Source organism: Rhinolophus hipposideros (genome assembly GCF_964194185.1).
Source record: "Rhinolophus hipposideros genome assembly, chromosome: 8".
In the NCBI taxonomy this organism is placed as follows: domain Eukaryota; kingdom Metazoa; phylum Chordata; class Mammalia; order Chiroptera; family Rhinolophidae; genus Rhinolophus; species Rhinolophus hipposideros.
In genome coordinates this window covers 45,575,223-45,600,668 of record NC_138054.1, presented here as the reverse complement: position 1 = coordinate 45,600,668, position 25,446 = coordinate 45,575,223, and the positions used below count along the sequence as shown (strand labels likewise).

The following is a 25,446-nucleotide window of genomic DNA, read 5'->3' as shown; positions in this document are numbered from 1 at the left end:
TTCCTTAGAATTTTATATGTACAAATCATGTCATTAGTCAATAGATATAGTTTTATTCTTTCTTTCCAATTGTGTGCCTTTTCTTTCTTTTCCTTGCCTAACTGCTAAGGCTAGAGCTTCCAGTGCCAGTGAATATTGAATAGTGGGAAGAACAGACATTTTCCTTTTATTCCTGATCTTTGGGAGAAAAATTCAGTCTTTCATCATAAAATATAATGTTAACTATGGGGTTTTTTCATAGATGCTCTTTATCAGGATGAAGTTTCTTTATGCTTGCAATATTTTGTCTCTTTTAAATTATGAATGGCTGTTGAATGTTTTCAAATGCTATGTCTGCATCTACTGTTACGATCATATGGCTTTGTTTTTAATATAGTAAAATGATGCATTATATTTCTTAAGTTTGGGATGTTAAGCCAACTTTGAATTCCTAGGAGAAATCTCATTTGGTCACTGTGCAGAGTTCTTTTTTTTGTGTTGTTGAATTTAGTTTGCTAGTATTTTTTTGAGGATTTTTCCATATAAATTTATAAATGATGTTGGTCTGTAGTTTTCTTTCCTCGTGGCATTTTTGGTATTGTTATCAGGGTAATACTGGCCTCAGGGTAATACAAGATAATATTGGAATAAGGGAATATTTTCTCTATGTCTACATTTTTGGAAAAGTCTGCAAAGAATTGGTATTCATTCTCTTCTAAGTGTTTGGTACAATTCATAAGTGAAGCTATCTGGTCCTGGATATTTCTTTTGGGAAGTTTTTAAAATTTCTAATTCAATCTCTTTACTTCTTATTGGCATATTCAGATTTTCTATTTCTTTTTGAGTCATTTTTTGTTGTTAGTGTATTTTTAGGAATTTGGTTAGCTCATATAGGTTCTCTAATTTGTTGACACAGAGTTGTTCATAGTATTCCCTTTTATGGCCCTGATTGATTCATCCCTTTATCATTATAAAATACCTTTTTTGTGTCTAGTAAAAATTTCTGTCTTCAAGTCTATTTTATCTGATTTTAGTATAGCCATTCCAGTTCTCTTTTGGTTACTTTTTGTATAATACATCTTTTTCCATACTTTTGCTTTCAACCTATTTATGCCTTTGAATCTAAAGTATGTTGCTTCTACAAGAAGTAACTGAATATCATTAGATCATTAAAAAACACATTTTGCCTGCCTTATTATTGGAGTGTTTAATCCATTTATATTTAATGTGGTTACTGATAAGATATGATTTCTATCTGCTTATTTGCTATTTGTTTTCTATATATCTTTTGTCTTTTTTATTCCTGTCTTTCTCCATTATTGTGTTGTGTCAAATATTTTCTAGTGTACTATTTTAATTCCCTTGTTGTTTCTTTTTCTATATTTTTTGAGTTGTTTTCTTAGTTTTTGGCCTGGCAAGTATAATTAACACCTTACTTTAAAAGCCTTGGATGCTTATTAACATTCTAGTACATTTTTGGGACATATGTCTTATGACATGCTCCAAAAAAAAGGGTCTGTCCTCATGTAAGATTGAGAATTGATTCATACTCTCTCCCTTATAGGGTATCATAAAACCCTTCAAATATTAAAGACAAATCATATAGCAAAGAAAGCAGGTAAATTTATTGCAACCCCAAATTAAATGTATTAACTATTACTTATTGAGTAGCTATTCTGTGCCAGGCACTATGTTGGGTGCTTTATATTTCCCTAAACCATTCAAAGTCAAGTCTACTACTATTTTCTATTATACCATTGAAATAATAATGCATGACCAACCATGGTTATAAAGAATCTTTAAGCCTTTTCTACATTTCACATCAGCTTAGCCATCTCATCTAAGCTTTTAAATATTTATTCAACTCTGTTTATAATAGTTTCAGTCTTAATGGCTTTTTCAATTAGTTGATCATTAATAATCCCATTACAAATGCACTATTCACAAGATTCCATAAGTTAGCAATATTTCTTCTTTTAGTGCCAGAGATCCTTTAATCCTGAATTCTTTTTCTTATGGCCCATTGCAAAGGTTGCTGTCCTGGATGGGAGATACCCCTTTGCTTACCTTTTAGAAGGAGATGAAGAAATGTCTGTGGATGAATCTATATTAAAGGAACTTGAGAGGCAGGGAGTTTTGAGATTTCTGTTGCTAGTTTCTTAACCATATTTTGTCATCCATCTAGTATAACATTATGAACATATTAGAATAAAAAATGTCCATAAACAGACTAATCATAGAAATATTGGATATGATTCCATCATCTTATTTTTTCTTTTTAATTAAGTAAAGCTCTTTTGTGTAACTTTAATGTTAGAAGTAATATACAATTATTTATTCTGAAGAAAATTTATGAATTTATTTAAATCACAGACCTCTAGAGTAAGTCCTATAATGTTAGAGCTTTACCTACTAAGTTAAAAACCAGAGTCTTGAACAGAGGTTCCCAAATTTTCATGGTTCACAAAGCCTTTAGTGTCTCAGTAATCTTTATATGGCACTCCAAAAGAAATACCTCACATTTCTGTTTATTACAATGTCCAAATGACAATACATATCTTCTAATAGCCTAGTGCCTTTTGGACATTGCAGAACTTCTCAAACTTTGGAATTAGATTGGATACAGTCATTTTCTTTTTGTGTTCCACATTACTTTTCAAATGGGACTTGCATTTTAACAGCAACCACCGAAAACTTAGACTTTTAGGATGTCAACAAAAGAAATGTAGTAATCTAATGCTGAAATTCTGAATTACCTCAAAGAAGTAGTTCACAGTGTTCAACAAATACAGATGTTATTAGGAATCAGACTCTCATTCTGTGTATAAACTTGGCTAAGTTGTTTAACTCACTGAGCTTCGGTTCCCTTGCCTGCAAAATAGGATCATCACACAGAATTTTATAGGGATTAATTTGTGGAGTCCTTTGCATAATAAATTCTTGATTCGTGGTGACAGTTATTGAAGGAACATTTTAGCCCACTAATTGGCAGTAAGAGTTACTGAGCAGTTGAAGATTTTATTTGCACCCAGACTTCATGACTAAGTAGTATGATAATGGTTGTATTTGAAATAAACTTTTAAAGTAGTAGGAATATTTTAGAAGGTTTCATAAACCAAAATTTCAGTGGAGGGAACAATAAGGTTTAGATTTCAGTTTAAGTTCTGCTACCTCATTAGAAAAGTAACTTGGTTTCCCTTTCCTCATTTTCAAAATGGTGAAAATAATAGTATCATGATGGGTGTAGTATTAGGAGTAATTACCACTTTTCTGTAAAAGTAAAACACACTATATAAGGGTGAGTTTTCAGAGACTGTTTTATCATTGAGACTTAATTTTACCAGATTTGATGTTCCTTAGGGAATCCCATAGGGGATATTTTCTCTATAATCCTAATTAGTGATCATTCTTATCAGGTTTACAGAAGAAAGTGCTGCATTTTATTCTTTAGCCAGACTGTGGGATGATGGAATAGTACTGCCACTGAATTCTCGAAAGATAGGCTGCCTTTGTTGTCTAGTGATCTTTTATGGTTGAGAATATAGTACAGGAACTCTATCTAGATTGTCTGCCATGAGGCAGTTATCAGTCGTTAATTCCTTTTAATATCGTCAAAGGTTGTATTATCCTTTCCTCTTGGCTCTGACAGATATAAGATGCCCAAAATGGGGAAAAAAATGACTCCAAACAAGTTATTTTAAAACTACTTATTAACATGTTTATTTGTCTTAATTCAATCATTTTTTTTTTCTTAAAACAGATTTATTTTGTTGTAGATGGTCCATAGTTTTCTAGATACCCCAAATAGGTACTTCTGGTTTTTAGAAAGCAGGTTCCTTAATGTTTTCAATGTAAATTCCCAAGTTACTCCCTCTTGCCTGACTTAAATCTCTTTTATTTTGGTTAAATTTTTAAAGCTCATATTCCATCTCTGGACTTGAAAAGCAGCTCCTAAGCTGTCTTGGTACAATATGAGAAATGACTGTATAGAGAATTCCAACTTTGGTGTAATAGTATTGTCAGAATGTTGTCTTAGTCAGATCTGCCTCTCCCTTAACACTGTGGTGCTCCCCTGACAGCATCGTGTTCAGAAGGGATCCTACACCAGGAGGGAGATGGGCACACCATTGTCAGACTTGCTTATGGAAAATTAATGGAAAGAAGGCAGGGAGTGACTGGCAAGTGTAGCTAGTGGCGATCTTAGCAATTCTCTTTAATTTGGAGATTTTAATAAGTATGAAACTTAGTAATTGTTCAGTAATTTATTTTCTGCATTTAAAAAAGAAATGGATAAATAGCTTTCTTTGTGGAATTATATTCGTATTCCATGTCTAGAGATAAAAAACAATGGATTGATACTTATCTACGGTCACATATTCAATGTTATCCTCTCGCATTTTTCTTTTTCTGTTTTGAGATTTCTAGTTCTAGCCAGGAATTACCCACAAAGAAATAATGATTACATTAAAAATCCACAGGGAGAAAAATTATGGAAAAGACAAGTACACAAATTTTCATAGTAGTTGAGCTTAGATGATCTCTGTATGATTTTGCTTTATAATTTCCACTTTTCTGTAATTTTAGATTTTCTTTGAAAAGTGTGTTTTAATAAGTGTTTATAATTAAAAAATGAACTTGCCTTTTATCTAAATAAATCAAAAGAATGCATCAAGTACCCTAGTCAGTCTGTTCCTTGAAACTATTTTTACTTCGTCAAACACAATGTTGATCATCTTAAATACAATGATATATAATACTTTTGAGCATAAAATAGAAACCAGGATTAAGACACAGAATAACATTGTTCGTTAATCTACTGTTTTCCCAATATGTAGCACAGAAGAGAATATTTTTTAAACACAAAAGTGTTTAAAATATATTAATATCTGAATGCTAATGATTTAATATTTTCTTTTGTCTTTCTGCTTGGTCAGGTGATTACACAGTGCTTCAATATAGTTAAAGAGAATAGGCAACAAAGTATAACCCCCCAACATTATCCCATACTCTGATTTTAAGTAGAAATTATATTTATAAGTATTTTAGGTTTTGTTTTTAAAAAACTTATAGTCACTACTATATGTAACTGCTTTGATGTTATATATAAGCTTTTAATAAAAGGTGTTCATTAAATTCTTATCGAGATGTTATTTGGTTGAGCACCCTCAGTTGATTAAAGATAGGTTTCCTCACTGTAAAATCAGAAATAGTAGTAATTGCCTGTATTAAATGGAAATGTTAAAGTTCATAAAGCTTGAGAATCTTTGAGCAACAATTGTATATATACGCATACAATTACGATGATTACCCTTAGATGCAAATTTGAAAATTTTGGTTTGACATTTAGTAATTAACTAAAGCCTTTCTGCATGATACCGACTTGACTCAGCAAAGCTGCATACAAATCAGCATAAAGAACTTTGTCTTTTAAATGTTAAAAAAATGTTTAAAAATTATTGGAGCAGATAGGTACCTAAAATACACTTATAATAGGAATAAAAAATTTAATAAATTCACATTCATTTTCTATTTGATTGCTAACTATCTATTCTATTTGATTGCTAACTATCATATTCTATTTGATTGTTAACAGAGTTTTTTAGTGATGGTCCATCTCAAGAGAGTCTGACTGTTTAACTATACGCTTTTTTAGAAAAAAGGAATTGCTTGCTCAACTCTGTGCTTTCCATAAAACATTGCAAAATAGGGTGCCACTGCAAGTTAAAACCATATAACACAGCAGGCTAAAACTGAACATAATTTGATTGCAGACCTCACTATATTCTTCTTGGTTTTGTCACCAGAAACATATCTTTCTAGAACGTGCTCAAGATTTTTTGAACAGTCCATGAAAGGTGACAGGAATGTTAATCTCCACTTCAGCCCTGGCAACTTCACGCAAGTCCTTGGCATTCAGAATCAGGAGATAAGCAGGGTTTTGTCCTGTCCCAGGGCTCACCACCACACTGAGAACTACACCTGTGAATCAGAAAGAAACAAGGCAATGTTGAATTTTTAAAAAATGCACAAGGCCACAGATTAAATGTCACTGACATAATGTAGGAGGTATTACATTGACAAATAAAGAAAACCACATGACTTGTTTTCTTGGCTCTTCCACCACCTCACTGTGTGATCACCCTGAAGGGGTCTTTTATACTCTGAATGTCCCCTAGACTGTAAGCTCTAGGAAAGGAGTGACCACATCTGTCTTGCCCACTGTCGTATCCCAGGAGCTTACTACAATGAGTAGAACATAGAAGATGTTCATTAAATTCTTATCGAATGAATTGATCTATGCTTTCATCAATAACATAAGATTTAACATCTGCTCTACCTACTGCAAAAAAAAAAAAAAGAGTTGTGACAAATGAAACATTTATACTAAAACTCTTTGACAGCAGTAAGGTATATTAGTTCTGTAATTTCCAAGACCTAGGTGAAAGTTTACTTCCTTCAACCAGAATGAGAACAAATGTTTGACAAATTTGACTGGATGGGCTATATGTGTAAAATCGTTTAGCATGAAATAGCTCTATAATTCTTTATTCATTTCTCTGTGGTTTTCCATATTTTAATTCCAGAGAGTGTAACCTACTTGCCTATCCCAGCTAACCAATAGTTAACTAAGACTGATGCTTTGTAATTGAATTGCTGTTTTATAAGCTGTAGCGCTGGGTCCTTTTCTAGCCCCAGGTTATTAAAAGAAAGAAAACAAAACAAAACTAGAGTTACAAAGCCACGTTCTCATTCTTTTGGTCTGTTAGAATACCCACTTTCCTTCTTTAGAACTCTGTTGTTTTTCACAAATGTATCTGGATCAAGAAAGGCAAAAACCTAAAATTCATGCTGCGCTTTCCCCCTTCTTTCCTCCCTCATCTATAGCAGACATTGATGTTCCATCAAGACTCCAGATGGTTCCTTAGCATTTTTTCCAGTAGTAATCAATGAGACCTGACCACAAGGTGAAAGTTATTTTCAAATAAGTTTACGGTCTTTAGTGCTGTCCCACTCAGTAGTATTAAGGATCTTTTCTGAACATTAGGGAATAATCACTATGACTTCCCTCCTAGTCAACTAATGATATGAACTCCAATAAAAAGAGAATATTCAGACACATCCATTGCTTTCATTACCATCATCTTCTTGTAAGGCATCGGGGTGAGCAACAAAGATGGGTTCTGATGGGTATGAATCAGGCTCTTGCCATACCCAAGTTTCCTTAGTTTTGACATTCAGCTTACAGAGCTGTTTGTTAAGAAAGAAAAATCAATCAATCAGTCAATATGCTTTCTTTGAGTAGCATATGACTTAAAGTACTGTTCTAATATCAGTAGAATGGATTAATTACCCTGTCTGGAACAAAGTGATTCAAGCCAAGTCCATATGCGTATGTATAAGGTTTCCCACCATACTTCTGGTAATTGATTTGTGGAAACTCAAATGCTACAAAATAGAACACATGCTTAGGAAAACTCAGTTAATCTTTCTGAATGGAACATGTTCCCTTTCGTGTGAGGTTTTTCTCTAAATCATCTCACCTTGGCGAGGCCCTGAAAAGAGAACCTCAGGTTCCAGCCAGATGGTCTCGTCACTGCACAGAATTGCAGTGGCAGTTGTGTTTGGGAGTGTGACTAAATTCTTGCCTGTGTCAGCCTAAGAAAGAGGATAACAGAAACCTTAGTGAGCAGGAAAGAAAAATCAAGCAGCCATAAAGGCAGTCTTCCTGAATTTTGTCTCCTGAGTTCTTTATTTCTTAAGTCAATATGGAGGGAGGAACAACTCAGAAAACTCTAGAGAGGGGAACACTGAAACACAGCTGGGAAAGCTGGCTGTGCCTGTGTATACATCAGTTGTTTATCACTGGGAAAGTCACATAATCTCTTAGGCCCTAAATCTTCATCTGTAAAATGAGACTGTCCTCAAAGAAAGAGGTCTCTGAGGAAGAGTCCCTGGAGAAAAATAAAACAAGGCAAAACAGTGGTTTTCTACAGAACAACAAATATTTCAACCCCCCCCAACCCCTGCAGGGATCCATTTATAGTGTTCATCTCCTTTATAGTTAGGATATGTTTTTATTTTGTTTGAAAAATATTATACAGTTATGGTGTCAAAAATAAAAAAAATAGAAAAACTACTGGACCAGATTTTTAAAAGACCTCTTGTCACCTCCTCACGTGATTTTTCAGATTATTTACTAAAGGAATGAATACCATGAACCCTTCCTAAGAACATATTCATTTAGTAATGCCTGTATTAAATATTTGAGTACACATTCTATGGTAGACTCTATTCTAGGCATTTGGGATATTTCAGAGAATATAGTCCCTTTCCTCATGAACCTTACATTATTACATAAACAATAAATATACTTAATAGATAATGTGTATAGTATTTCAGGAAAGTGGGGAGAAAAAGTAGAACAGAGTAAGGGGGATCAGAACTGTGAAATGTAGGTGAGTTGTAATTTTAATAGATGGTCAGGGTGAGATCTCATTAAAAAGGTGACATCTGAGACAAAAATCTTGTAGGAGATGAGGAAGTTAACAGTTCGTATACCTGGGGAAGAGCATTTAAGCAGAGAGAGCAAGCAGTGCAGAGGCCTGAGGTAGGATTGTGCCAAATGTGCTTGAAGAGCATGAAAGAGACCCGTGTGGCTGCAAATGACTGAGCATGGAGATGAGCAGGAGAGGAGGTTAGAGGATAATGGGGCCAGATTGTGTAGAGTCTTAAAGGTCATTGTGAGGACTTTTTCTGTGAGTGAAAATGGGAAGCCATTGGAGGGTTTTGAGCAGAGGAGTGACAAGCTATGATTTATTTTTAAAAGAATCACTCTAGCTGCTCTGTCGAGACTTCCCTTGGGAGGAGGGGAATGCAAAAGTGGAATCAGGGACAACAATTTGTCTTGTAGTAATCCAGTCAAAAGAAAACAATGGTTCAGACTAGGCTAGTAGCATTGGAGTCAGTGAGATATGGAAGGAAGAGCCAAGAGGATTTCCTGTGATGGGGTAGAGAAGAGTCATGAAATTAAGAGAGGAGTTGAAGATGACTCGAAGGTGTTTGGCCTGAATAATCAAAGGCTGGAGTTGTCACACGAAAGATGGGGACTACTGCAGGTGGGGTAAATGTTTTGGTGGGGGAAGAGGAGAAATGTAGGTTTTGTCTTAATAAGCTTGACATTTCTATTGGAGATCCAAACAGAGACATAGAGTTGGCAGTAGTTGAAAGGAAAGTTGAAAGTGTAAATGCAGTCTGCATTAAAGCACAAGTCTTTACAAAGGGAGTGAGTGTACAAATAGAAGAGAGAACAGAATGAAGAGGTCTACAAAAAGAAAAAAGGTATTAGCTGGTGAGGGCAAGAAGAGTCAAGAGAAGGATTTTATGAGAGGGCAAAATAATAGCATGATATGAGTGATCCAGTTAAAAGTGGAGAAGAGTGATGATATAAGAGAGAGGGGGAGAACTGCTAGATATGTTTGGGTGGGTGAGCGATGATGGGAAGGACTAGTTCTGAATCAGACGATGGATAATTCAGTGTGAGTACAGATGCTGGTGGGTGGGTAAATGTGATGGCAGGAGTCTGCGTTCTTTTCTGACTTTTTCATTCTTTCAGTAAAATAGGAAGCAGAGCCATCAGCTGACTATGCATGTGGAAGTGGGAGGTGTTAGAAGTTTGAAGAGAGGAGGGCGTGAAATATTTAACTAGGAAAGTTGGAGAGTAAATGAAGTTGGGAAATGTAGCAGTAAGATTTGTGGTCATATATTTAAAAACCGGCCAGTTAACATGATTGTGTGTTTTCAACACTTAATTTCAGCCTCAGAGGTACAAGCATGGAATGGGAGGAGAATTTAATTGAATACTTGCCTGTGGTTTTGACAAATAAAATAAGAAAAAGGCAAGTGAAATGAGGATCTATACAAGATCCATAATTATTGACTATGGAATTTTAATTAAGGAGGGAAGGTAAGTCCTCAAGAGACTGAGGAAGTTGGAGGTTTCTGGTAAGAAATGCAATAGAGCAAATGATGTGAAAAGCTAACAGTGTCATGCATGAAACTAAGATTAGGGACAGAGTACATAAAAGTCACAGGTAATGGCAATGTCGAGGGCCCTGGGGCATGAGTGGCTGAGATAGAATGGAAGACAGTTTATTAGTGGAAGAGGTCAAGGAACTGAGAGGCCTGGTTGTTGGAAGAATCACCTATGATGTGTATCTGGAAATCACAGAGTCAGGAGTAGATCTGGGAAGTGTGACATCGAGCCAGCAGGGAGAGCGAGTGGTGGTTAGTAGATGACAACAATAATGAGGGGTATATATATATGTGTATGTGTACATACCACTTGGCTACATAATGAGCTAAAATAAAATTAAAAATTTGGGAGATTTTAAGGGTGGATGGAAGGAACAGTGGTCTGAAAGCAGCAAAGTAGAACAAAAAGGACACCTACCCCAATTCCTGGCCCAGTTGTACAAGGGCTATAGGAGGAGAAACTGTCTCCTCTAGAAATTGCTCCTGAAGAGACCAGTGTTCTTGGGAAAGAGTTGGATTTTGGTAAAAGAAAGAAGGTGGAGGGAACATTTTGAGGGTAGAGGGAATTTTTTTGACGATGTATTATAAATTAAGAGACAATAGCAGAAGATTCTCAGGATAGGGAAGGGATGGGAGGTGAGGAGCAAAGAGAGGAGTGGATTTTGTGAGATTTTGTGAAATGGGGCCTGAAGGCACTTCATAGTGATATAAGGAAGAAGAGAGTGGTGTGTGTACATATACATATTTATATGTGCATACAATAAGTTCAGGCGTCTATATCAACATATATTATTCATGTGATTCTACTTTACACTTGATCTTAGCCAAAAGGCCGAGAAGCGATCATGTGATTATACTTTAACTATTTTCCTCTGTTCTCTTATTTTTTCTATTAAATTAGGTAAATTAGGTTTTTTAATGTAAGAAATCTGTCACAACAAACTAACTCCTCCTTTTGACTTTCGCCCCCACCACACTTTTTTTTTTTTTACCACATGCGTTTATCCTTTGAGCAATCTCACTTTTGGGGACCTATCTCATTCATATATTTGTACATATATGAAATAACATACATGCAAAGTTATTCCTTGTGACATTATCTGTAATAGTCAAAGTGTGGAAACAACTCTGTTGCTTACCGGTGAGGGACGTTCACAGAAAGAATACTGTGTAGTTGAAAATGAGATCTTCAGAAGATATTAATAAATGGAAAAAGCAAGGAACAAAACAGTGGGTATACAAAGTTACTTTTTGTGTAAGAGAATGGAAAATAATTATATATACATATATATTTGTATTTTTTATATTTACATAAACAAACAAAGGAAAACGAAAGACAATAAAAGTTACACACGGAAGTGAAGAGGAATGGTATGGAATGGGTGCAGGTCAAGGTTGGAGTGAGACTACCTAGTGTAAACTTTTTTTATATCGTTTTGATTTTTTGATCATTTAAATGCCTCACCCATTCAAAAATAATAAAAATATATTTTAAAGATATCACCCATATCTTAATCAGCCAACTGGAAGCTTTAGTCGTCTTATACTCTTTCCTCTCCTTAGCCCTTCCCTCAACATGTTTATTATCTCCTCTTCCCCTGATTTGTGACCGAATTTTCCCCTCACTGCCAAACTTTTAGAAGTGTAGAGTACAATAGTGGCTTCCCTATTCTCACCAATTGCTCATCTTTAGTGCCTGGAGCCTGATTTTTGCCTCTCTCACACCACTTCCCTGGAGATCACCAAATCTGGGGTATTGTTCTGAGTCTTCATCCTTTTCTACTTGTCTGTAGCCGTGGGCACCTGTGAAACCCTCGTTTGCCCTGTCCTGTGTGGATGTACCCATTGATATACCCACTGAAACAATTGGTACTATGCTTGTTATAGTAGTTATTTAATAACTATTGGAAGAAAGAGAAAGCAGAGTCTAAGGCAACATTTGATAGTTTTCCTCATTACTGAAGTTCCCCTTTCTATAATTGGGTAGATTTTTTTCAGGCAATGATGACTCCACATTTAGAAAAATCCTTCCTTGTTTTTGGAATGTGATGAGAGCAACATGCGGAGAGAGAGGAAGGTATATGCTAAGGGGAAAGAAAGTAAGACTGCTGAAGGTACTTGACTGATCTTTCTTATGATTTCTCTTCTGAGCTCCAGATTCATATACTCGGATGCCAGCTGTCTAGTGAACATTTATGCTGGGATGTCCAGTGGGTACCTTAAACTCAACATGTGTAAAATAGATCTTACTCTTTTTCCTGCACGCCAGCTCAGCTAAGTATACCATCATCCACTCAGCTGCTCAAGACAGAAATCTGGAAGTTATCCTCTCTCCCTTACCCTTCACATGCAATTAGGCCAACTCCTGATAATCTTACCTCCTAAATATTTCTCAACATTGTACCTTCCTTTATCTCTCAGTTCCCATTTTCTTAATGCAGATATTTATCCTCTTTTATTTGCCCTATTGCGTTTGTATTCTAAAAGAGCACTTCTAGCTTTTAAACTCTACCTTCCAAATTGTCCTGCATGTTGCTACTAGAGTGACCTTTCTAAAATATAGATTTGATCATGTTATACCCCTCTCCCAACTCTTAAAATACTTCAGTGGCTCCCTACCATTTATATAATACCCAAAGGCTATAAAGCCCCATACAGTATCACTCCAACCTACCTTTCCAGTCCCTCTGCCCAATGTCCATCTCACCTATACTCTGAATGAACATAGCAACTACTTTACATTTCTGTGTTAAGTTTTACTTTTTTAACTCCTTCCTGCCTTTGTAGTAGAAGGTCTTTCTCCTAACTGTAATGCCCCACATCAATCTCCTCCCCCATTTTCCTTCTTCATAGAACTTCCAGGCTTGCTTAAAAGCAGTAGCATCTGATGCTGAATTGGGTTTATTTTCCACTACATCTGATCTAAGCCTTGGGTACAATGTTTTACATTGCTTGTAGCTCCCTCAACTGATTTTGCATATATACAGAGATAGATGAAAGTGTATATTCATGTACCAATTGTGAAAATTATATTTTTCTTGATTTTGGCTGTCATTTCTATCACACTAAAAATCTGGATGTTACTCTGATTTTCTAAAAGGATAGTCACTGATTACAGGGAAGAAAAAGTATAAATAAAGAGATGACTGTTTAATGCAATTATGATTTTTATCATCTAATACTATTTTCAGAAGATTTGTAGAAAACCAAAAGAGTGGGCTGATTTCCCAACAAAGGTACTTTTTGAAGCTTTGTCTCTAGATTTCAAATTATTTAAACCAAACTATTTATATTATTGACAAAAGATCCTAAGAATCAGTAGTTTTCATTATTCACTGAGAAAGTATATTTTAAAAGGATTTTGTAAATGAGAGAATAACAAATTTAGAATCATAAATCCTCGTTTTCATTCTGGCTCTGCTGCAACTGGCTTTTGCTGTCATCACTCTTCTAAGCTTCAGTTTCCTCATTTGTAAACTGAGGGAGGTTGAATTAGTTTATTTTTAAAGTCACTTCCAATGCTAAAATTTCAAGACTGTACGAACATAAAGCAGGAGAACAGATCCTGGGAGAGATGAAACATTCTGGTTATATCTGAAATCTATGTAGAGGGTGGTTACCTTGTCAATATTCAAAGGAAGTACATATCTCCTAACTTCAGGCTGGGGAGCTTTTCTGGCATTTTTTTTCACCTCTTCCCAGTTCTCACGCAAATTGGCTAAATATAAGTAATTGTAAACAAATTCAAATCTGCAAAATAAGAAGTCAAACATAAGCACACAGAATTACAAATAATTTTACAGAGGTGATTCAAGCTATTTAGAAGCATAAATGCCTGCCTGTTCTTTATTCCCCAATCCAGAAACTGCTAATGACCCATGTATATTAGAGCCATATCTTCCTGCCCACGCTGGGTGAAAAAAGAAAACTGCCTCATGGTTATGTTTACATAACAGCAGCTCTTGATAACTTTGTGTTCCTTCATTCTGTCTGAGTCTTTAGTCACTTAGCTGTTTTGAAGAAAGCATTCCTGTTTCCCAAACCCAAGAGATCTTGTCAAGTTTAAGTGACGTTCAGGTTAAATTCACTTATCAGGTTATAGAACCTTATCTTTTCAGATCTCGTTCATGGACCTGATCAGTTTTGAATCATTCACCATGGTTTTGATGTTCAATTTATGAGTGTTTCTGATTACCTAAACCCCTTACAGATTTTTTTCAATGATATCTTGTGACATAAGCATACTTCCTGCTTTTAAAAATGTAATTCTGGTTAAATACGGAGAGCTGCATCTTTGAAAAAGGCCCCACATTTCCAGGAGCAACTGAAGATGTAAAATTTACCCACTGTTCTTTCTTACCCTTTCCAGCAACAGAGATCCACAATCAGAAACTCATTGTCTTCGTATGTATTGATGTGATGGAAAAGGTTAAAAGAAGAGGTTCTGTATTTATTATTGAGATACTTTCTTCTTTTTTTGTCAGCAATATGAAGCCAAACCTTAAAAATGAGAAAAATATTTTGATGCATTTAAAAAGCAAAAAATGTGCCTTATAAAATACAACTTCTTCAGGATCACAAACTTGACAAATAAATGTAAGACTTACGCCCATGGTTTCATTGGACTCAAAACAATCCATGTAGTTGGCTCCCCAAAGACTCCACGAAGAAAGGAACTTGAACAGGTTAATTTTGACTGGTGTCTCCACAAAAACAATGTAGTTGGGAGTCAAACCAAAACTGTTCAGAAACACAAATGGACTTGTAAATGGGAAGGGCTGATTCTCAAACCTCGAAGAAATGTGTGTACATGACGTATTCTCAGTTACATGAATCAACAGTGCCTACATGGAATTAATTACATTTAAATTTAGGTTTCTGTAAGAAAATGTGATCAGGATTGGTATCAAAGGTAGGCAAAGCAGATCTTTAAAAGTGAGTTTTCCTGAAGATTCATAGTGGGCCTTCAAAGTTACCTATGGACGTAAGATGGCTTGAATCGGTCACTGCAGGGAAATTGTACAACGACCTCTGACTTGCTTATTGGATCTTCCTTGTCTGAAATAAAGTGGTTTTAAAAGGCTTTGGAACAGCCTTTTTTTTCTTTCCTTAATACAAAGCACTTAGAACAGCTTATGCAAGCAAAGACATACATTTTCAGATTGTGATTTTTTTTTCCAGAGCTTATTTTCATTTTCTTAGTCATTGGCATTTCTTAGCAAATTTTCATGTGAAGCTGCAATCACCCAGGAAAATCCAAATAGCAGCAGATTTGGAGACGTGCACTCAAATAGTATTGTGGCAGGCAGAGTACAGTGAGGTCACGTCTTACAACGAGGTGGGTTAAAGGCAGCAGCTTCTTAAAATATTGATTATGAGACCCACTCCCAGAATTACTCATTCAATTGACCTTGGGTCGGGCTCAAGATTCACATTTGTAACAGATTCCCAGGTGGTGCTGCTGGTTGGACTACACTTCTAGAACTATACTAAGCAATGGTAAACAAAAATCCGCATATTTTCAAATAATTCTCTCTTCAAGATGGTTATCAAATTTCTGGCAATGAATGGAGCATGAATGGAGAATTCTAAAGTGTACTCTCTCTCCTGTTTTAATATTCTATCTCCATAGTATTAATATGAGTTAATAGATTTGTTTGTAATTTTGTGAATTAAACATACACAAAATACTAGTACATGCTCATATGTGTGTGTGTATGCTATTATTCATATACATATGTTTAAAATTTTAATTTTGCCTGGCACATGAATAAGGGCTCAGTAAGTGTTTGCTATATTTGACTCTAAATCTTATGTGATTAAATCCACATAGACACCACATCTTTAAAACAGTGTGTAATAGAACTTAGCTACTTGCTTTCTGTATTTTCAAGTTGTCATTTCCTGCTATTGTGCCATTGGGCATTGGTCCCATTGTAGGGAAGGAGTCAGGGCAATTGTTCTGAAATCTGAGAGTCATTTAACTGTGCATATAGTGCTATCCTGATATTTTGATCTTGCACCCTGTATTTCCAGTAACTTTCTCACAATATAGACACTTGTCTTAAAAAGAGTCAAATTGGTAAACTGACCTGCTTGTAGTGGAGGGATCTTTACAATATTGTAGGCAATTGAAAAATTTTTCCCAAAGCAATTACCAATGTTGTAAACAGTTCCATCACTTTCAATGTGGGGGTGAGCTGTGGCTCCATTGATTGAGACATAATTGCAAAGGTCAACCTATGGAAGGAGAAAAAATGTCATCCATGTTAAGAGAAAGATTATAGTACACCATAGTTTTGACTTCACCATTACTGTGTGTATCCTCACCCTAAGTGCCCCTTCTTTGTCTCTCCAAGTCTCACCTTCTTCTTTGAAGTCTGCCTGAATTCCCATCCCCACTTTACATTCCCCAATTATGGCCAGAAATAATCTTTCTTCTCTATGCTTTCATAGGTTTTCCTTCTCCTGTAGAACTCATCACATTATGTATCCTATTATAGGTGTGTATTTGTTTGATTTCTCCACTAGATGTTAAGCTTTCCGAATACAAGCACAATGCCTTCAAGTAGTTACATCTTAATAAACATTGGTTGAAAACGTGGATCTATTTTATTGAGTGCTGCATTGAGATTGACTAAGTTCTCAGCAAAATTTGTCACTTTCTAATATTGCTGATATTTTTCTCTTTGCTATTTCATTTGAAATATAGATTTAATAAGATCCTAAGAAGAAGTATCTATAGGGGCAAATTGGTACAACATACTTACCTAGAACCATGAATAACAGGGTTTTCAATATTAGTAGCTACAATTTTTTGAACTTTCAATTATGCCAGGTCCATGCTAGCCTATAAAAGCCATGAAGGGCAGAGACCACGTTATCTTACCCATTGATGTATCCTGGCATCTAGCATAAATTCTGGTACATGGCAGGTACTCAATAAACATGTGTGTCACAAATGAATGCATGAATCTGTTAGGGATTTTATAAGGTGTCATCCAATCCATATAATGGGTTTAAAATTTCATAGATGAAAAAGCAAAGTTTGCCCTATGTCACATAGTTAGTAGCTGATGACAAAGCAAGGATTTGAAAATCTTTCTGCCTCTCCTGTCCTTTCTATCAAATTGCACAGTTGAATTAATTATTGAGTAATGTCGCCTGAGCACTGTATCCTACCTGCTTAATTGTCTCCAAGGTCTCAGGATTAATCTTTGTAATGAAGTTGGTCTCTGTGCAGGCGTAGTAATCTTCCCCCACTGGGTAGATATTAACAAGGGCATTGTCAGTAATCTCTACTCCTCGAAAGTAAGAAAAAAACCTGCCGAAGCAAATGGATTTTTCAGTCCACTAACTTTTAAGCCACGAGAGAAAAAGGGCTCACGTAAATTATCTTTAATAACATGCAGTTGGGTTTCAGTAACCTGGAAAATATGTTCTTGCAGGGATCCGGGAAAGCACAGGTGCCAAATTCTGTTATGACGATCCTTTTCTCAGTCATGGCCCGCACGTAAGCGTCAGTGCGGATGAACCTGAAGGACACAGAGACACGGGAGGGGTCATAGACAGGGGCATTCGGTGTAGTTCATGTGGAGCTTCGAATGGTCACTCTGTGTATCCTTATGAAGTCAGAATCATAAATCCACAACATGAAGAGTGAAGCGTATTGTGAGGCCATTTTCTTGGGATGACCGTGGGGAAAAAAGACAATGTGCCACGAGCTTAAATTTATGTCTTGTGAATCTCACAGTGACAGATAACAAAATTGAGGTTCAGAGAAATTAAGTGATTGGTGTATGTTGCCAAGCTGGGTTAGAATTCAAATTAACCAGAGCTGGAAAACATGCATTTTTCCATATTATGTCACGTAGCCCCCACAGTAGTTCACTTAGGACCTCTGACTTCCTGGGGCTTATAATCCATCAACCACTGCTTAGAGGGAAATATAGGATAGGGTATGCTGAATTATATCCCTTTCCATCTCCCTTATGTACCTCTTACATTTTTCTTCAATTTTAGAATTTATTTTGCTATTTTTAAAAGTAGGTATTCTTGAATCCCTTCTCTTGCAGAGGCAGACTTCCTGAACCATATCCCAGACCAGATAGCATAAGTTGCCTAGGATTTCTCATGCAGGGTATGAGGTTTTTGCCCTTCCTCCAATCAATGTAATAAGTGTTTAAAATTTCATAGACGGAGAAACAAAGTCATGAGGAGGAAAAGGTACCAAGGACTTTAGAAGGCATATGAAAGCTTTGATCTCCAAAACATGCTTTTTCATAGCAAAATTTTTGCTTCACCTGATCTGTTTCTCTTCTATTACAGTCCAAGTTATCCTGACTACTCCAAGCCTCCATTTACTCTTCCTTTTGATTTCTTTTCACAATGCCTGACATCTGTGGTGATCCACAAAGCCGATAACAGGCCTGCATATTAAAGCACAAGACACACTATTTACTGAGGTGTTTAATGGGTGCTTTCTGGAGTGATGGCTTACGCCTTCAAGTCTTTTACCACCAATCTCCTGTTTGTTTGCAAGTGCCTCTTTCTTGTATCATTAGGACATACGTGATCCTTACCTCTTTGTGGCACACCTCCCTTCTTTCCTGTGGCCTTTCTGATTATAAAAAAAGGGAAGGAGTCGGCCCCCTTCCACACGGTCACGCTGAGCTAGTGCCCAGGCCTGGAACCGGGCTGCAGCCTCCGCCGCGCCCGCCGCCTCGCGCCGCCTCCCGACCATGGACCCCCGCAAAGTGAGCGAGCTTCGGGCCTTCGTGAAAATGTGTAAGCAGGACCCGAGCGTCCTGCGCACTGAAGAAATGCGCTTCCTGAGGGAGTGGGTGGAGAGCATGGGCGGTAAAATACCACCTGCTATTCATAAAACTAGATCAGAAGAAAATACCAAGGAAGAAAAAGCAGATAGTAAGAAGGCGGAGGAAAACATAAAGACAGATGAACCATCAAGTGAGGAAAGTGATCTAGAAATTGACAATGAAGGTGTGATTGAACCAGACACTGATGCACCTCAAGAAATGGGAGATGAAAATGTAGAGATAACCGAGGAGATGATGGATCAGGCAAATGATAAAAAAGGGGCTGCCATTGATGCCCTAAATGATGGTGACCTACAGAGAGCCATTGACTTGTTCACAGATGCCATCAAGCTGAATCCTCGCTTGGCCATTCTGTATGCTAAAAGAGCCAGTGTCTTCATCAAATTACAGAAGCCAAATGCTGCCATCCGGGACTGTGACAGAGCTATTGAAATAAACCCTGATTCAGCTCAGCCATACAAGTGGCGAGGGAAAGCACATAGACTTCTGGGCCATTGGGAAGAATCAGCCCACGATCTTGCCCTTGCATGTAAATTGGATTATGATGACGATGCTAGTGCAATGCTGAAAGAAGTTCAACCAAGGGCTCAGAAAATTGCAGAACATCGGAGAAAGTATGAGCGGAAACGTGAAGAGCGAGAGATCAAAGAAAGAATGGAAAGGGTTAAGAAGGCCCGGGAAGAACATGAGAGAGCCCAGAGGGAGGAAGAAGCCAGACGACAATCAGGAGCTCAGTATGGCTCTTTTCCAGGTGGCTTTCCTGGGGGAATGCCTGGTAGTTTTCCTGGAGGAATGCCTGGAATGGGAGGGGGCATGCCTGGAATGGCAGGAATGCCTGGGCTCAGTGAAATTCTTAGTGATCCAGAGGTTCTTGCAGCCATGCAGGATCCAGAAGTTATGGTGGCCTTCCAGGATGTGGCCCAGAACCCAGCAAATATGTCAAAATATCAGAGCAACCCAAAGGTTATGAATCTCATCAGTAAATTGTCGGCCAAATTTGGAGGTCAAGCGTAATGCCCTTTTGACAAATAAAGCCCTTGCTGAAGGAAAAGCAACGTAGATCACCCAGTGGATGTCGCAATAATACAAACCAGTGTACCTCTGACCTTCTCATGAAGAAAGCTGGGGTGCTTTGAAGAGAATCCCTACCCCTCTGCCCCAAATGCAGCTGTAACATTTTACAGTGCTTTGCCATAGGGTATTTGTTCAGATAATGTTTTCCTACTAGAAATTACAAACTTTAAACACTTTTAAACCTTAAAAATATTTAAAAACAAATTAAAAGGGTATGTAAACCCTACATTTTTCTTTAAAAAAAAAAAAAAAAAAAAAAAGGGAAGGAGTCAAGAGAGCCAATGGTCTAATAATAATAACAATAACTATAATAGTCTTATTATTCCGGAATGCTTCCCCTGTGCTAGGCCCTGTATAATGAACCCTGAAGTTGATTCTATTATTTTTTATTTATTTTGATTTTTCATTTGAGAGATGACAAAACCAAGAATTAGATATTAATATCTTACCAACAGGTTACCCACTTATGCAAGTGGTATCTGGTGGATATAGGATTTGAAGCCAGGCTTGTTGGACCCCAAAGCCCTAGGGTTTAGCTTCTTCTTTATCCCATAGCACAGGCCCCAGGTGTGCAGATGCCCTGGCCCATGTGGATACTGACAGAAGTGAGTATAGAAGTCCCCTCGTGGGTTCAGGAGGTTGAAAATCACATGGGAGGAAGAGCTGAGCTAGGCCCCACCCCTAGCAAGGGAGTGGGGCCTAGTTTTCCTTTACCTTCTATGGTATGTGACATGTCCTTCTTTAAAGTCAAACTTGTGCAGGAGGGCTTGCCCATCAAACAGGTGGTAAAATGGCTCAGATCCAACTTCAAAGAGTCCTGGCCCACATCGAAGGAGACTGCCGGTGAGCCAGAGGGGGATCCTGCCTGTGATGGGTGTGAGACACAGAACATTGCTTCTTTCCCCTGCCCGTGGTTGGGCGGTCCCTAGGAAGGCGCAGTGATTATATTAGCAGCCCAACGGGGCAGTCTCTTCTTTATGAAGCTGGCAGTGAGGATCATTTCCAGCTCTCACGCCAGGCAGCACTTAGCAAATGCCTTTGATCAACTCTCCCTTCACCAGGAGAGCAAGTGAGGGGGTTGGTGAATGTGGTGGTGCCTCAGAGTTTGGATATAGGTTGGAAGGAGACAGGGAAAAACGTCTTGAAGGGAATGGGATTCTTTACCTAACAGATTTCCCCAGACACCCATACATTTGTCTTTAAGAAGAATTTCAAAAGTCTTGATGTATTTTGATGGAGCTGGGGTAGGAGGGATGGATGAAGAGCAGGGATCAAGACAATGAAAAAAATGTGTCTATAGAACAAATCATTTAAAAGAAACAACAAGAATATTGGCTTTGTAAAATTGAGAGCTATATTCCTTTGAGGGGATGGGCTACTGTCCAGGTGAAGGGCAGCCTGCTGTAGCGGAAAGTGCACAGGGCTGGCTGTTAGGGACCTGCATTCCGGTTCAGGATTCACCACAGGCTGTCTCCAGTCCTCAGTGTCCTCAGCTACAAAATGCAGGGTACACAAGAAAGGCCTTATGCCTTTCAGTTTAAGCAGTTCCATTTGTACCCCCTTATCCTTTGAGAAGTGCAATATTTGTTTGGCAGTGTTTGCTTAATCCTTACCAATGTCTGTTTGTTTTGTTTTTTGAATCAAATGGATTGTTTTCTATAGTTCAATTTTAGCAACCCACTTGATAAGGATTTGTATTTATGACAAAAACTTTGAGAAGGCATGGCTTAGGCACTAAAAGGCACGGCATTAATTTCATTGCTAGAACCTAGATTGCCAGTGTCAGAATCTAGCTGAGAGCATTTGACTCATCCCTTCTATTTTATAAAAGAGGGAAATGGGAGGAAAGAGACTTGCCCCGGGTTTTGGCCCTTCCCATAATACCATGGCCAAGCAAGGACGCTGTATGGGTGAGATGGTGTCTTTGGATAATGAAAACAATAGTATTAACTATCACTATTGATCCCTTTGTGTCAAATACTGGGTGAATCTTTCTATTTACATTAGCTCATTTAACCTTTACAACATCCCATGTGGTAAAAGTTGTTTTTTGGTAGGTGAGGGAATTGAGGCTCAGAAAGTTTAAGTAACTTGTACGATTCACAGCTAGTAAAATGATAGAGGTGCAATTAGGACCTACATCTGCCTGACTCCAGAACCAAAACTCTCCCAATATGGTGGACATAAAACCTACCACCCTTTCATGTAATATTCCCAGATGCTCTCATTTATTCAGATACTAACAGGACAGGTATTTATGGGGCCATTATTATGTGCAAGGCATTGAGCTAGGCACAGACAACTTAAAGGTGACAAAGGTGTAATCCTACTCTTCAAGGAATTCCAGTTAGATAGCATTTTTCCACATTAGTGAAATAAGGGTAAGTGAGCAGAAATGGGTTCTGGGTATAAAAATCCCCCACCTCCAGATTCCCCTCTGTAGCCCACATGGGGAGCCAGTACTGAGAGGTGCCGATGAATAAGAAGGCAGAGAAGGGAGATCTCAACAAAATAGAGAGGATGGCTTCAAGAGACCCACCTGTAACATGAGCTGTGAGTGGTGAGGAGAGTTCTTCCACAGTTTCAAACAGTTTCTTATACCCACCAGCAGGATGCTCGACTCTGAAATGGTGGAATAACGAGGAAGGAGCTTATGTTGATGTTCAAAGTCCCAAAGGCAGAGCAGAGCTCCAGGACAAAAGGGGCTCTCTGGCTCAATGCCAATGTGTGCACCCCACCAGTCCAGCCTTGGCTAAGGAAGCACATGGTGCTTGGGGGAATAGAAACGTTCTCCAGCGGGGCCCAGGTCCGTTCTCCTCCTTGTGTCAGGGGAAATGACCTTTTTAATGTCACAGTGGACTTAATCCTGCCCTCTGCAGTTTTCCTGTATTTCTGAAGATAAATCAACTAACCCTGCTGCTATCACTTCTCTTCCTGACAGAGTCCTTCCTAGAATGACTCTGCCTTGTCACTACTCTCGGCTTATTGCATCTTGATTCTCTTTCCTCACAGAGAGTCTCATCTCTTTCTCTCCTATGAGTTTAGAGACAACAGCGTTTTGGGTCACTACCTTATCCTTTGTTATTCACCCATATTACACCATCATCTCCTCCTGTCATCTCATGTCTTCACCTATCTCTCCAAGAGCTACAGTACTTTTTAAAAATAGTCAGACCAAGAGATTCAAGTTTCATATTTTTGCTTATTTCCTGCCTCCTCATGTTAGCTCCATTTTATAACTTTTTAGAGTTATAAAGACTCCCTAATTATGATAGTTATCTTTTATTAAAAACTTACTGTGTCACACACCATAAAAAGAACTTTGCATGCTATTAGCTCATTTAAATCCTACAGTAACACAAAAGGGTGAGTACTATTGTTATGCTCTATATGGAAATCCCTAGACTTTAAAACATCAAGTAACTTGCCCCAAATTACAGAGGTAGGAAGTGGCTTGGCAAGAAGAGGAAGCCAGGTCTACCTTGTTGAAATCCTCATGCTTATAGCTGCTTCCAAAGTCCAGTCTTAGACACACAGATCCCACTGTAATTTAGACCTGAATTCTAGATATTTCCTTCAATGTAAAACAGGAAGAAACTCCCTCACCAAGACCCAAGGCCTTCCCTAAACAGACCATCAGTCCTCTTCAGGAGCTCCTGAAATAGCCCATTTACCATTAACCACTATGGCATTTAAAAGGAGTCTCCCAGAGATACTTACTGGATGGACATTTTCTCCAGTGAAGAATTGAGAGTTCTAGCACCAACTGCAGAATGAGGAAGCGAATCCTTAGCCAGGGGTTTTTATATGCCTTCTAAATCCTCCTAAAAGAAGTTATGGCTTTGGGAACTCTTTCCCACCCCCTTAGCTGAGGGAAGGGGAACAGAAGTGGCTTTCAGTGCTCAGATCCTCCTGACACTAGAGCATTATTTGGACTTGTTGTTCCCATAACAGTTTTTGGGCTGTTTTCCAGGGACCTCAATCCTTCCTGAAGAGAATGACAAGTGGATTAGAAAGAAATGAGCTGTGTGGGAAGGTCTAGCCTGAAGACTGAGCTGATTCAGGTCACCTCAGTGGAACCTGGTACCATTCTCTGGTACCCAGCTCCCTCTACCACCTTTGTGCTCTCACCTTCATTCATTTATTCCTTCACTTATTTAAAAAATATATATCTATTATACACTGTCTATGGACCAGACAGAGATGGACACAGTTCCTATTTGCACAGATCTTATAGGCCAGGATAACAGAAAACTAATACACGAGTCAATAAAGTTTTATCAGTGCTATAATTGGAGAAGTGTGGCATATTATGGAAGCACAGTCTATATAGCACCTCTAACCCTCTCTGGTCACTTATTGACCCCATTTAGTGCCCCACTTCCAACCGTGCTGAAGACTATAGCTGTGTCCTTTTGGTTTGTTGAGGATGAATCCCTTTTCATATCCTTGCTGTCACTACTGCTTGCCTGCTTTCTACCTCACCTTCCTGCCTATTGGTACATGTTCTGCGCTCAGAGATTATATAGCACTGTTTCATTAATATTTCCATACTTTTGTATTAGATGTGAGTTATTGGCCAGCACAGCACAGCTATGGTACTGTCTGAAGGACTCCTTTAGAGTCCCCAGAAACAAACAACATATATACTAATGTAGTTAATGAGTTATGGCTACTTATATCAGGGCTCTTCAACAAAACTGCGTAATAATTGATCTGAGCCCTCCTCAAGATAGAAGACAGAAGCTTATATTCCCAGCCTGTCTTGCAGTGAGCGTGCAGGCATGTGACCTGGGCTCCACCAATCAGAGGCAGGGACAGGGGGCCTAGTGGCAACACACTCTGTGCCAAGCATCAGTGGTGTCTCTGTTCAACCAAGCCTGTTGTGTCTCCACTGGAGACATTCTACAAAGGAACCTGGAGCATTATCACTGGCCTGGTAGTCTCCAAGCCCCATTCTTTAGCCATCCCAGAGGTTCTGTTAGCTACCTAATATTTAAAATATTTGTGTGCTACTTTGATTAATAAAAGTTGGTTTCTTGCATGCAACTAAGAGCTATGTCTCTATAAAATGATGGTAATACAGGATACTGTGGTATTGCACAGGAAGAATATCTGTATTGGTATATGGATGCCCCAGAAGGATTTTTGAGAATGTCTCCAAGCTGAGGTAGGAAGAATATATAAAAGTTAGCCAGTCAATTGGCAGGGAGAAGAGTATTCAGGCACAGCATGTAGAATTTACAAAAGTCTGGAAGTGAGTGTGACTGGGGAAATGATAAGAGATGAAGCTACTAGAAATAATCACGGGTCAGATTTTGCAGGGTCTTGTAAACTATGGAGAGAGAGAGAGAGAGAGAGAGAGAGAGAGAGAGAGAGAGAGAGAGAGAGAGAGAGAGAGAGAGAAAGAGAGAGAAAGAGAGAGGTTTTAGTGATGCAGAGAAAATGAATTCTGATTTTGATATATTTATTAAAGAAAGACTTCACTGAAGGTTGTAATAGTTTGAAGGCTTCCTAGAGAAGT

General features: G+C 38.0%; 2 protein-coding genes across 5 annotated transcripts; one reads left to right on the top strand and one right to left on the bottom strand.

The window, feature by feature from the left end:
- Positions 1-3,562: 3,562 nt before the first annotated feature.
- On the bottom strand, positions 3,563-23,750 carry RPE65 (retinoid isomerohydrolase RPE65). 4 transcript variants are annotated; one of them, XM_081055335.1, is made up of 14 exons: positions 23,643-23,750; positions 22,462-22,544; positions 20,637-20,787; positions 17,439-17,546; positions 17,194-17,335; positions 16,104-16,251; positions 14,988-15,069; positions 14,619-14,751; positions 14,372-14,511; positions 13,632-13,761; positions 7,521-7,635; positions 7,331-7,425; positions 7,116-7,227; positions 3,563-5,958 (listed from the first exon to the last, which is right to left on the bottom strand). In XM_081055335.1, the coding sequence occupies exons 1-14, from the start codon at positions 23,651-23,653 to the stop codon at positions 5,807-5,809; spliced, it is 1,602 nt and encodes a 533-aa protein (XP_080911461.1). In that variant the 5' UTR covers positions 23,654-23,750; the 3' UTR covers positions 3,563-5,806. The 4 variants fall into 4 exon arrangements, 3 of the variants coding, with proteins under 3 accessions (XP_080911461.1, XP_080911462.1, XP_080911463.1); XM_081055336.1 differs by lacking the exon at positions 20,637-20,787 and having other exon boundaries at positions 3,564-5,958; positions 23,643-23,694; XM_081055337.1 differs by lacking the exons at positions 3,563-5,958; positions 7,116-7,227; positions 7,331-7,425; positions 7,521-7,635 and adding an exon at positions 7,643-11,198.
- Positions 17,553-20,155, top strand: LOC308500453 (hsc70-interacting protein-like). Its single transcript, XM_081055338.1, has one exon. The coding sequence runs from the start codon at positions 18,753-18,755 to the stop codon at positions 19,860-19,862; it is 1,110 nt and encodes a 369-aa protein (XP_080911464.1). The 5' UTR covers positions 17,553-18,752; the 3' UTR covers positions 19,863-20,155.
- Positions 23,751-25,446: the final 1,696 nt, after the last annotated feature.

Bases quoted from the DNA above. Each gene is read 5' to 3' on its own strand.
- LOC308500453 (XM_081055338.1), top strand. From the start codon at position 18,753: ATGGACCCCCGCAAAGTGAGCGAGCTTCGGGCCTTCGTGAAAATGTGT.
- RPE65 (XM_081055335.1), bottom strand. The intron at 16,252-17,193 runs GTAGGATACAGT...CTCCTTCCATAG, and splicing joins CCTTGGAGACAATTAAGCAG to GTTGACCTTTGCAATTATGT. The intron at 15,070-16,103 runs GTCAGTTTACCA...ACTTTATTTCAG, and splicing joins GATCCCTCCACTACAAGCAG to ACAAGGAAGATCCAATAAGC.